This window comes from Babylonia areolata, chromosome 12 (assembly GCF_041734735.1).
Source record: "Babylonia areolata isolate BAREFJ2019XMU chromosome 12, ASM4173473v1, whole genome shotgun sequence".
Taxonomy (NCBI): Eukaryota; Metazoa; Mollusca; class Gastropoda; order Neogastropoda; family Buccinidae; genus Babylonia; species Babylonia areolata.
In genome coordinates this window covers 18,852,528-18,865,615 of record NC_134887.1, presented here as the reverse complement: position 1 = coordinate 18,865,615, position 13,088 = coordinate 18,852,528, and the positions used below count along the sequence as shown (strand labels likewise).

Here is a 13,088-nt window from a genome sequence, read left to right as displayed (position 1 = left end):
GACACAACAAAAGAACAGAAGGAAGACAGAAAGAAGATTGATAGACACAACAAAAGAACAGAAGGAAGAAAGAAGATTGATAGACACAACAAAAGAACAGAAGGAAGACAGAAAGAAGATTGATAGACACAACAAAAGAACAGAAGGAACACGGAAAGAAAGAAGATTGATAGACACAACAAAAGAACAGAAGGAACACGGAAAGAAAGAAGATTGATAGACACAACAAAAGAACAGAAGGAAGACAGAAAGAAAGAAGATTGATAGACACAACAAAAGAACAGAAGGAAGACAGAAAGAAGATTGATAGACAAAACAAAAGAATAGAAGGAAGACAGAAAGAAGATTGATAGACACAACAAAAGAACAGAAGGAACACGGAAAGAAAGAAGATTGATAGACACAACAAAAGAACAGAAGGAAGACAGAAAGAAGATTGATAGACACAACAAAAGAACAGAATGAAGAAAGAAGATTGATAGACACAACAAAAGAACAGAAGGAAGACAGAAAGAAGATTGATAGACACAACAAAAGAACAGAAGGAAGACAGAAAGAAAGAAGATTGATAGACACAACAAAAGAAGAGAAGGAAGACAGAAAGAAGATTGATAGACACAGCAAAAGAACAGAAGGAAGACAGAAAGAAAGGAGATTGATAGACACAACAAAAGAACAGAAGGAAGACAGAAAGAAGATTGATAGACACAGCAAAAGAACAGAAGGAACATGGAAAGAAAGAAGATTGGTAGACACAGCAAAAGAACAGAAGGAAGACAGAAAGAAGATTGATAGACACAGCAAAAGAACAGAAGGAAGACAGAAAGAAGATTGATAGACACAACAAAAGAACAGAAGGAAGACAGAAAGAAAGAAGATTGATAGACACAACAAAAGAACAGAAGGAACACAGAAAGAAACGGTCATCTAAGACGCATGCAATCAAATACATGTTTGGTGAGTGTTTTTTGATAATCATCGCAATCAAATAAGTCATTTTATTTCAGGATGTTGTCCAGTATCGTTTGAATGATCACATCTGATAGTTGATTATACTGCTGTTCAGCTGTAATTGTTTTACTTCACACATGTTACATAACCTCTTTTCTCTTAGAGTGTTTGCAAATCTTCCTCCTCTGTTCAATATTCAAATTATGTGTGCTTATTCTGAGTTTACGAAGAGCTCGTTTGTGAGCAGGATCAATGTGTGTGTGTGTGTGTGTGTGTGTGTGTGTGTGTGTGTATGTGTGTGTGTGTGTGTGTGCAGGAGAGGAAAAAGGACAGGTCTCTGCTGGAGAAGAGGGAACAGGAGCTGGAGGCAGAGAGACTGGTCAGTGTGTTTACATCATCCTCTGTACTCTGCATGTGTGTGTGTGTGTGTGCGCGCGCGCGCGTGCGTGAATGCGTGTATGTGTGTATGTATGTATGTGTGAGTCGGAGATTGTCCTGCCACTGATGCTGCATGGTGGTCAAGTGCATCAGTCGTGATCCTCTCCAGAAAGATGCAGAAGAGTGGGGGAGATAGTAAACAGCCTTGTCTAACACCAACAGTTATTTTGAACCAGTCCCCAGTGCTGCCATTGAAGTATACTACGTTGCTGGCCTTTTCATACAGATGTTGTATCACCTTGATCAGGTTGGCGTTGATGTTGTACAGCTTCATGGTTGCCCACAAGGCTTCATGCCATACCCTGTCAAAGGCCTTCTTGAAATCCATGAAGACTTGGTAGAGGTCTTACTGGTGTTGCAGGTATCTCTCACACAGTATCCTGAGGTTGAAGATTTGTTCTGTTGTGCTGTGCCCTCGTCTGAATCCTGCCTGTTTTTTTTTACAACAATCTTCTCTGCTTGTGGTTTCTGTCTGTCCAGAATGAGCTTCAACATGACCTTGCTTGGATGGCTTATCAGAATGATGGTGCAGTAGTTTTGTCATTGTTGTAGATTGCCTTTCTTGGGGAGAGCAGTGACAATGGACTGGGTCGATGGTGTCAGACAATGTCCAGTCCGTTGGATCTTGTTGCAGATTGTGGTGGGGGCGCTGACCATGGCTTCTCCTCCCTGTTTGTACTTGTTCTGCCGGAATGTTGTTCATTCTTTCTTGTTCTGCCGGAATGTTGTTCACTCTTTCTTGTTCTGCAGGAATGTTGTTCACTCTTACTTGTTCTGCCGGAATGTTGTTCACTCTTACTTGTTCTGCCGGAATGTTGTTCACTCTTTCTTGTTCTGCAGGAATGTTGTTCACTCTTACTTGTTCTGCCGGAATGTTGTTCACTCTTACTTGTTCTGCCGGAATGTTGTTCATTCTTACTTGTTCTGCTGGAATGTTGTTCATTCTTACTTGTTCTGCCGGAATGTTGTTCACTCTTACTTGTTCTGCAGGAATGTTGTTCATTCTTACTTGTTTTGCCGGAATGTTGTTCATTCTTTCTTGTTCTGCAGGAATGTTGTTCACTCTTACTTGTTCTGCCGGAATGTTGTTCACTCTTACTTGTTCTGCCGGAATGTTGTTCACTCTTACTTGTTCTGCCGGAATGTTGTTCATTCTTACTTGTTCTGCCGGAATGTTGTTCACTCTTTCTTGTTCTGCCGGAATGTTGTTCATTCTTTCTTGTTCTGCCGGAATGTTGTTCACTCTTTCTTGTTCTGCCGGAATGTTGTTCACTCTTACTTGTTCTGCCGGAATGTTGTTCACTCTTGTTCTGCCGGAATGTTGTTCATTCTTTCTTGTTCTGCCGGAATGTTGTTCACTCTTGTTCTGCCGGAATGTTGTTCACTCTTGTTCTGCCAGAATATTGTTCTCTTACTTGTTCTGCCGGAATATTGTTCACTCTTGTTCTGCCGGAATGTTGTTCACTCTTGTTCTGCCGGAATGTTGTTCACTCTTGTTCTGCCGGAATGTTGTTCACTCTTGTTCTGCCGGAATGTTGTTCACTCTTTCTTGTTCTGCCGGAATGTTGTTCACTCCTGGCAGCTTTCCTAACTTCAGTGCTTTCATTGCTGCCTCAACATCTTCTTGAAGGATGGGGTTTTGTCGCTGTCATTTGTTGGAGGGACATTCAGTACTTCTGGACCCCTGTGTCTCTGTAGCTGTACAACTCTGAGCAATATTCAGTCCATCTACTCAACATTTGTTTGTAGAAATCTTCCACAGCCTCATCATCATAATCGCTTGTTGGTGCATGAACCTGGATGCCTGAAGTTAATTGGGGCAGCCTTCAAGTGGATGGTAACAAGCCGGCTGAATATAGGCTGGCATCCCATGACAGAGTTTACTGTATCTTTGTGAACCAAAAATCCAATGCCATGAGCATGTTTGTTGTTTCGTCCTCTGAAGTAAAGTTTGTGGCCTTCCTGAGTCATAGCTTTTCCAAAGTTTTTCAGTGTACCTCATGGAGTCCCAGGATGTTCCATTGGTGATCCTTCATCGCATGCGCTAATTCTTCTATTCTCCCAGGGTCTTCTAGTTTTTTAACATTCCATGTGCTGATCGTGACGTTGTTCCTGGCACTGATGCTGCATGTTGTTCCAGCAGCACACTTTCCACCTCCGTCCTGAATGATCCAGGCGGTAGCTGATCTGGTGTGAAATTCAGGCTGGTTGACATCGTCATATGGTATGACAAGGGTATTGATAGCTTGACGGTGTCCATCCTTCTCCATGCTGTTGGCCACAGCCGAGCCCCACTGTAACTTATCAGGTCACCTTGACCCGGGACACTTGGACGTCGAACTGTCAAGCAGTCCTCCTTTTCACCCTGGCTGTTGACTTCAGGTGAAGTTCCTTGGCCAAGCGATGAGATTTTGACATCACGATTTGAAGATCATGTACACAAGTTAAACAATCCCATAATCCATGCCAGAGTTTTGTGGGTTATGGAAATGCAAACATACCCAACATGCTCGTAACCTGAAAATGTGGTATTGCTGCCTATATGGTGGGGTACAAACAGTCATATACATGAAATCACACTCATAAGTAAGTGTGAGCATGGTCATTGTAGCGAAAAATAAAATAAAATACAAAAGGACAAAGAACTGACTTCTTCAGAGGACAGTTTGAACGAAACGTCCACCATCTCTCTCTGCAGGCCCGGCTGGAGACAGAGGCCCGCCTGGCAGAAGAAGAAGAAGCACTGGAATCTGAAAGGCAGCGTCTGAAGGAGCTGGAGGCAATCCGAATCATGCTGGAGCGACTCCTGAAAGATGAGCGTCAAGCCAAGAAGGACGAGGAAACTGTCCGCAACCTGCAGTCCAGGTAACAGCTGTCAGTAACTGTTGTATGGTTGGCTGTAGTGGTGAGAGGGTGTGGGTGGGGTGGGGTGTCGTGTAGTGTGTGGTGTGATGTGGTGGTGGTGGGGTTGGGTGTGGTGTGGTGTGGTGTGGGTGGGGTGTGGTGTGGGTGTGGTGTGGTGTGTAGCGTGGTGTGGTGTGGTTGGGGTGGGGTGTGGTGTAGTGTGGTGTGTGGTGTGGTGTGGTGTGGTTGGGTTGGGGTGTGGTGTGGTGTGGTGTGGGTGGGGTGTGGGGTAGGGTGTGGTGTGGTGTGTAGCGTGGTGTGGTGTGGTTGGGGTGGGGTGTGGTGTAGTGTGGTGTGGTGTGGTGGGGTGGGGTGGGGTGTGGTGTGTGGTGTGTGTGTGTGTGTGTGTCTGTGTGTGTCTGTGAGTGTGAGAGAGAGAGCTGATGCTTGTGCGTGTGCATGTGTGTGTGTGAGTGAAATGTCTGTTGGGGGGGTTTACGTAATAGAAAAATAAAATGTGTCTGTCATACTTATGCTTAAAAAAAAAAAAAACACCATAGAATACACACACACACACCACACCACACACACACACACACACACACACACACACACACACACACCACACACACCACACACACACACACACACACACACACACACACACACACACACACACAACCACACACACACACACACACACACACACACACACACACACACACACACACACACACACACACACACACACACACACACACACAAGCACACAACCCAATCACTCCAAAACACACACACACACACACAAAACCAAGCTAAAAGAGAAAATTACAAAAAATAGGTGGTGGTGCAGTGTGGCTGCATGCTCTCCTCACAGAGAGCAGCCTGAATTGAACACAGAGAAATGTGATGTGACAAAACGTAATGCAGCACAGCACAGCACAGCACAGCACAGCACAGCACAGCACCACACCACACCACACCACACCATACCATACCATTATGATACGATGTGGCACAGCACAGCACAGCACAACACCATACCATACCATACCATACCATACCATACCATACCATACCATACCATAATGATACGATGTGGCACAGCACAGCACAGCACTATACCATACCATACCATACCATAATGATACGATGTGGCACAGCACAGTACAGCACAGCACAGCACAGCACAACACAGCACTACACAATACCATACCATACCATAATGATACGATGTGGCACAACACAGCACAGCACAGCACTACACCATACCATACCATACCATAATGATACGATGTGGCACAGCACAGCACAGCACTACACCATACCATACCATACCATAATGATACGATGTGGCACAGCACAGTACAGCACAGTACAGCACAGCACAACACTGCACTACACTGCTCTGCACTAAAAGTACAATACACTAAGTACACTACAGTGCACTACACTTTCGTAGAACAGACCAGAGGGCCTGTCTCCAAGGACGTTCTTCTCGGTGACACTGAGATCCGAAGAAGCTGCCATCAGAACAGAACAGAGGAATAGTAGAAGAGCACAGAAGAATTATAACAGGAAAGAAAAGAATAGCGTAAACAGAACGCAATGCAATGCAACGGAATGGTTCCCCCCCCCCAGACTTCTCCTGGAGGAGACGGAGAAGCGAGAGCAGCTGGAGGCTCTGAAGCAGGAGCAGGAGCGTCTCCTGCAGCAGGAGCGGGAGGAGAAGGAGGGACTGGAGCAGCAGCGGAGGGAGCAGCAAGCCTTGCTCAACGCCGCGCAGGACCAGCTGAACCTTCTGGCTGAGGAACGGCTACAGGCCGAACAGCAGTTCAGGGTGTGTGGTGTGTGTGTGTGTGTGTGTGTGTGTGTGAGGGGCTGGGGTTAGGGGAAGGTGGGGGTGTGGGGATTGAGGGGTGGGGGAGGGGGAAGGGGTAGGGATAGGTGTGAAGAAGTGGTAGTTGGGGTAGGTGTGTGTGTGAGGGGGTGGGGGTAGGTGTGTGTGTGTGTGAGGGGTAGGTGTGTGAGGGGGTGGGGTGAGGGGTAGGGGTAGGTGTGTGTGAGGGGGTGGGGTAGGGGTAGGTGTGTGTGAGGGGGTGGGGTAGGGGTAGGTGTGTGTGAGGGGGTGGGGAAGGGGAGGTGTGTGTGAGGGGGTGGGGTAGGGGTAGGTGTGTGTGAGGGGGTGGGGTAGGGGTAGGTGTGTGTGAGGGGGTGGGGTAGGGGTAGGTGTGAGTGGGTGGGGGAAGGGGAGGTGTGTGTGAGGGGGTGGGAGAAGGGTTAAGTGTGTGTGTGAGGGGGTGGGGTAGGGGTAGCTGTGAGTGGGTGGGGGAAGGGGAGGTGTGAGGGGGTGGGAGAAGGGTTAAGTGTGTGTGTGAGGGGGTGGGTGCAAAGGTAGGTGTGTGGGGGTAGGGGTGGGTGTGTGTGTGAGGGGGTGGGGGTAGGGGTGTGTGTGCGAGGTGTTGAGGGTAGATGTGTATGTGTGCGTGTGTGTGTGTGAGGGGGTGGGGGTGAGGATAGGGGTGTGTGTGTGTGTATGTGTTTTTTGGGATGTTTATGATGTGGGCGGGTGTTTGTGTTGTGTGTGTGAGTGTGTTTCTGAGTGTGTTTGAGCATGAGTGTGTGTGAGAGAGAGAAAGGGGAGCGGAGAGAGAGACACAGGCATACACTTCACCCATCCCAACCCAGCCCTATCCTGCCCATGATTTTTGTTGAGGGTAAAAGAGTAAGCTTACACATTTTCTCCATCCTGCGCCCTGTGTGTGTGTGTGTGTGTGTGTGTGTGTGTGAGAGAGAGTATGTGTGAATAGGTGAGAGTGAGTGAATGAGTTGGTGTGTGTCTGTCAGACAGGGAGAGTGCATGTGTGTGTGTGTGTGTGTGTGTGTGTGTGAAAACTTGTGTGTGTTTATGTGTGCGTGAGTGAGCGAGCCTGCCTGTGTGTGTGTGTGAGAAAATTTGTGTCTGTGTGTGAGAGTGAGAAAATGAGAGAGCATGCATGTGTGTGTGTTTTCTCCCCATCGGTTTTTTCCCACGACCACCTACCTGTCCACAGGAAGCGGAAGAGAAGATGCAGTTGGCGGAAGCAGAGAGACGGAAGATGGAGGAACGGCTGCGCCTGCGAGAGATGACAACCTCTGTGGCCCTGCGGCGACCCAAACCCCTGGCTGACCCTGACCCCTTTGTGACACACCGCGGCAAAGGTCAGGGCCGTTCTTCATCAATGTCAATCAGTGAAAGTTTCGTTTTGTTGGTAAAGATCCTCTTGGTCTGAAGGATACATGTCGCAGGAAGTTTGGGGTTTTTTTTACCTTGGAATGGAAAAAGAATTGTAACTCGCTTGTTTTGAATGATGTGGCTATGATTGTTTTTGTTGTAATTGTGCCAAGTTTTACTGTCAAGGACAGGGTATTGAATTTTGAGCTGTTTTGTGTGTGGTATGTGTAACTTTGCATGCGTGTCCTGTTAGTTTTGTAAAGGTTTGATTGACATTAAAAAATGATTCTGATACTGATTTTGATACACATACACAATGATTTTTGTCTTTTAGCCTGGCATGTTCTTTGGTATTAGAAATATTCTCTGTTTATACACGGTACTCAAGATTTGAAAGTAACATTCCTGTATATGTATATTTTTATGTGTTTTTATGTTCAGTATGTATTCTGTCATGTAAAAATATGTGTGTTTTGTTTGTGTGTGTGTGGTGTGCTGTGTGTGCCGTGCTGTGCTGTGCTGTGTGTGCTGTGCTGTGTGTACTGTGCTGTGCTGTGTAGTGTGCTGTGTGTAGTGTGCTGTGTGTACTGTGCTGAGTGCTGTGCTGTGTAGTGTGCTGTGTGTACTGTGCTGTGTGTACTGTGCTGTGTGTGTGGTGTGTACTGTGCTGTGTGTAGTGTGCTGTGTGTACCGTGCTGAGTGCACTGTGCTTTGTAGATATTGCTGTGGTTGTGCTGTGCAAGTCCTTGTTCAGATTTCTTTGGCTGCTCACATCGTGAAACCTGTGTCCTTTCAGTGTGGGTGACATTTAGGCTGAACGTCAGCGAGTCCACCTGATACGGTGTGGGTGACTGTGATGTGATGAGGAGAGGGGAGGGGAGGATGGGGAGGGGAGGGGAAGGGAGGATGGGGAGGGGAAGGGAGGGGAGGATGGGGAAGGAAGGGAGAGGAGGGGATGATGGGGAGGGGAGGGGAGGATGTGGAGGGGAGGGGACCTGTCCCATAGAATACTGACACCAGCAGAATGACAGCACATGACTGTTGGTGGTGGTGTTTTTCTGTCTGTCTGTTTCAGGAGCCTTTGTGGATGCAGACTTCGGTAAAAAGACAGAGGACAGTTCAGCCACTTCGCTGGAGGAGGAGGCCAGTGAGGAGGCCAGGGAGGAGAGCTGAAACATGAACTCTTCTCAGCTGACGTGGTCATGAGCATGTGTCTGATGGCACTTCTCTCTCTCTCTCTCAATCACACACTCTTGCAAACGCACATGCATGCGCACGCGCGCACGCACACACACACACACACACACACACACACACACACACACACACACACACACACACACTCACACTCACTCACACACACACACTCACACTCACACTCACACACACACACTCACACACACACACACACACACACACACACACACACACACACACTCACACTCACACTCACACACACTCACACTCACACACACACGCACACACACACATGCACGCACACATGCACGCATGATTGTACATGCACATACATATAAACATATAAATATGTGTGCATACTCAAAGACATGCAAGTTGTCAGACGCAATCACATAGTGTAAGTGGACCAGTCACTTGTCCTTCCCTGTGGAAGAACTGAAGGACAGAAGATGTGAGACAACCACCTTGCTTGTCGCACAGGACTTGAGGAGTGAAAGCGTCCATCCTGTCAAAAGCAGGAAAATATTCATGATTCTAATACAAACCAAAACCTTAGTATGTAAACTGAATGATATTCCCAGAGATGTTTATTTTGTGCTTTGAAAAAGTGTTTTTGTAGTATGATAGGAGGAAATCACAGGTTAAGCAGACCTTGCAAAATGAAGAGCGTTTGAATGTCTTGGCTGAACTGTTATTTCGTGTGTGTTGGTTGCTGGAGTGTGCAGCACAGACTTGAACCAAGAAAAGACTTTAAGATTTGTTGTGAGTGCTGGATGGCAGACTGCGCAGACGCTCTGTCCCGTGTGGCTTTTTATTCATGATTGCATTGTTTGATTTCCACAGTCTTTTATCAATATTCTGAATGTGTTGGTATCTGTAGATATATATTTTTACCCTCAGACTTTATCTTTACAGAGTTGCTGTAAGTTGGTTCTGGTGTAGATGGCTGCAATGATGGTGAATAGTGTTCTGTACATATATGCACACACATATATATATATATATGTTGAGAGAGAGAGAAAGAGAAAGAGAGAGTGAAGGTGGGGGGAGGGCGGGGGAAGCGGCCTGAAAGGGGGAGGGGTGGTGGGGGGTATGGGGAGGAATGAGAGAGCTGGGAAGACGTGAGAGCTGTATGAGATTAGAAAATCTATATTCTGAATAAAATGTGTAAATTGCAGTAAGGTTGTTGTGGTGGTTTACGGAAAAAAGATGTTGGCTTAGAGTGGGCGCCCTGGCAGAGTTGGTTAGTGGTTTGACTTGTGATGAGGTGTTCACCAGTGATCAGGGTTCGAGGCCACGCCTCAGCAAGGTAGTATGTCCTTGGAAAGGTGCTTCACTCTGATTTACCTCACTCCACCCAGGTGTAAGGGCTGGGCACTGCCTTCCTGTGCCAAGTGCCGGACAGCAACGAATATGAATTCACTACCCCTGTGGTTCTAAAAGGTGACAGGATCTGTGCATTTGTGTGATTGTGAGGTTTTTGTTCTACATTTACTTTTTTTTTTTTTTTTACAGAATGTACTTTGTAGATGAAGTAAATCGTTCTGATAAATAAAGGGAAATAATTTTACTTTCAGGGCTTGCACTTGTTGAAAAAGTCTTTGGGGAAAAATATACTCCCGCAGATTGAAAAATCCACCCTCCCTTAACCCCCTTCCCCCCAAAAAAAAGAAAGAAAAAGGGAAAATAATCACCTTCAGCATAGTCAAAGACTGGAACAAAAATGAAAATGATGAACAGTATGAATCATTACAGTAAGGGGTACCTCACATCACTGGCATGTCATGTGCACACAGTGTGTTCACAAGCTGTGTTTATAGATAACTTTGATTCTATCAAAGTACTACCAGCTGCTTCTACTATGGAAGGACATGGTATCAATAGATATTATTTATAAGATTAGATCCAGATCTAGGTATTGATGGTCACCATGTGAGCAGAAAGCATTAATTCAACATCTATGATTTAAAAATGAAAAAGAAAAAGAGACAAACTTCTTGTTGCTGTTTCCTACAGAAGGGAGACAATACACAGCAAGTTCTGCCAGAAAGTCTTGTCTGCACATACTGTCTTTGGGAGACAATAGCACTATATGAATGGCGTTACATATTGTTTTCACCATGTACAGTAGCCATGTGTGTTGATAGCACTGCTATTTTAAGTTTTATCACTTGGTGTCAGTAGCGTTACATGTCAGTGGTATTGTTTTGCATGTTGATAACGTTTTTGTCGTTGCCAAACTGTTCTTTATTGCTATGTCCCAGTAGCTCTACATCTCAGTATATGTTGAGTTGCCAAACAAACTCCATATCGTTGCAAGAGATAAACATATATGATTATATACAAGAACATGCAACATAATCAAAGGCAGTATTACGATAAAATATAGATGTACAGACAGAGTAAACATTAACCGAGGAGCCCTGTTGACACAAGTACTATTGAGATGTAGTGACAAAAACAAGTATGCTGTTGACACCCAAGTGCTATTGAACATAGTAGTAATGGCTTGTACTGCTACAGAGCGATAATGAAACACATCTTCTCAGTTACTGAGAAGTCAAGTTCCTTTTATGAGATTTTGATGCATGCAGTGGTCCAATTACCAGTTGATGAAGAATGAAGACTACCGTGTTACTGCCACTTGAAGAGAAAGTGCGCAACAAATGCCATATGTTTGCAGTGGCTGATGGTTTTGATTTTGTAATGAAATGTATTTATTTAGATTTGTGTGTTTTATATCTTTTATTCACAAAATCTTAGTTTTTCTGTGACTCATGCGTTGTAATCTCGTGTAAGATAATCTAGTTTTAAAACTGTCTTGTTTAGAAAAAAATTTTTTTTGACATATTGTTCCATTGTGATTCTTTTTCCACATACCCGTGTGAATTTCTTCCTGTTTTGATATATGTGTTGGTCTCTACCATATGGCAAACGAGGTGGAAGGGAAAATAATGTTAATGAGTGAACTTGGGGGTGGACAACAAGAAGCCTGACATCAAAGCCATAAGAGACTGGGGCAAATTGTTGGATGTGTGGCGACGGGCGCCACAGCCGAATGGTTAAAGCGTTGGACTTTCGATCTGAGGGTCCCGGGTTCGAATCACGGTGACGGCGCCTGGTGGGTAAAGGGTGGAGATTTTTACGATCTCCCAGGTCAACATATGTGCAGACCTGCCAGTGCCTGAACCCCCTTCGTGTGTATACCCCAAGCATAAGATCAAATACGCACGTTAAAGATCCTGTAATCCATATCAGCGTTTGGTGGGTTATGGAAACAAGAACATACCCAGCACGCACACCCCCGATAGCGGAGTATGGCTGCCTACATGGCGGGGTAAAAACGGTCATACACGTTAAAAGCCCACTCACGTATATACGAATGAAAATGGGAGTTGAAGCCCACGAACGCAGAAGAAGAAGAAGAAAAAAAAAAAGAAAAAAAAAATAAGAAGAAGAAGAGGAGTTGGATGTGTGGATGAAACAGTTGCAGTTCACTGCCACTATCATGTTTTGTTATTTCCATGTGTGCCTTAGAAAACAAATTTTCGTAAAAAGACGCCAAATTACATTGGCTGTGCAAGTATGGCAAGAAAAATATTCATTTCTGCTATTCTTGGTGTCAGTCAATGTTTTTCATGTGAAAGTGAAAAGTTTGGGGCCAAGCTTCTCTGAGAATGATGACATGGGACCACTTTCACTTTCACCATTTCCAGTGTTTTAAACATTCTATTCTTCATTACTTGCTGTGGAAAGAAGGGTTGATACTGATTACTCTCACGAGTTCTTGCTTTGTGATTACATTGGCTGATGTAACTGGCTAAAGTAAGTTTCTTTTCTTTTTATTCTCTGTGGCTGAGCTCTGGTTACTTCATCAGGGCACTACATGTGTTACAGTTACACCATGTTTTGAAAACGAAAGCATTTTCACCGTTACTTGACGGGAATCTGTAAATAGCACAGAGTCACTTTACAAGACTGGCATGAATGGCCTGTTGGCACAGATATTGTCTGCTTGGTAAATGGCACATGGAACTGTTTTTTGTTCTCTTTTTCTCCTTTTTTTTTTTTCAAGGAATCCTTTTTTCCTTCTTGTTTGAATTAGTTACATTTGCTTTTGACAGTAAATGCCACAAGGTGTCAGACATTCAGATTGTTGTTGATGAATATTTCTTTTTCAGTGCACTTGGAATTGTTGTGTTTTGGTTTTTTTTGTAGGTGGGGAACAGTTTGTTTGGGGCTGTTTTGAGTTAGATTGATTTAAATGGGCAAATATGTCTTAAGTAAGCTGTGTCAGACAAGAAGTCACAACAACCTTACATCAGCCTGGTTTTATCGTGTTTTGGCATGTGACACACACCAGTCAGTCATTGAACTGATCAGTCAGTTTTCAAATTTCCATACAGAAGGTAGTGGAGTAAAGGAAGATCATTAAAAAAAAAGT

General features: G+C 44.9%; 1 protein-coding gene across 1 annotated transcript in view; it reads left to right on the top strand.

Annotated features, from left to right (window-relative positions):
• LOC143288413 (uncharacterized) overlaps window positions 1-9,698 on the top strand; it is a 39,097-nt gene extending 29,399 nt beyond the window's left edge. The window contains exons 6-10 of the mRNA XM_076596853.1: window positions 1,268-1,330; window positions 4,088-4,254; window positions 5,875-6,073; window positions 7,287-7,434; window positions 8,523-9,698. Of these exons, the coding sequence (XP_076452968.1) occupies window positions 1,268-1,330; window positions 4,088-4,254; window positions 5,875-6,073; window positions 7,287-7,434; window positions 8,523-8,620 (675 nt within the window). The 3' untranslated portion in view covers window positions 8,621-9,698. The remainder of the gene's footprint in view (window positions 1-1,267; window positions 1,331-4,087; window positions 4,255-5,874; window positions 6,074-7,286; window positions 7,435-8,522) is intronic.
• Window positions 9,699-13,088: the final 3,390 nt, after the last annotated feature.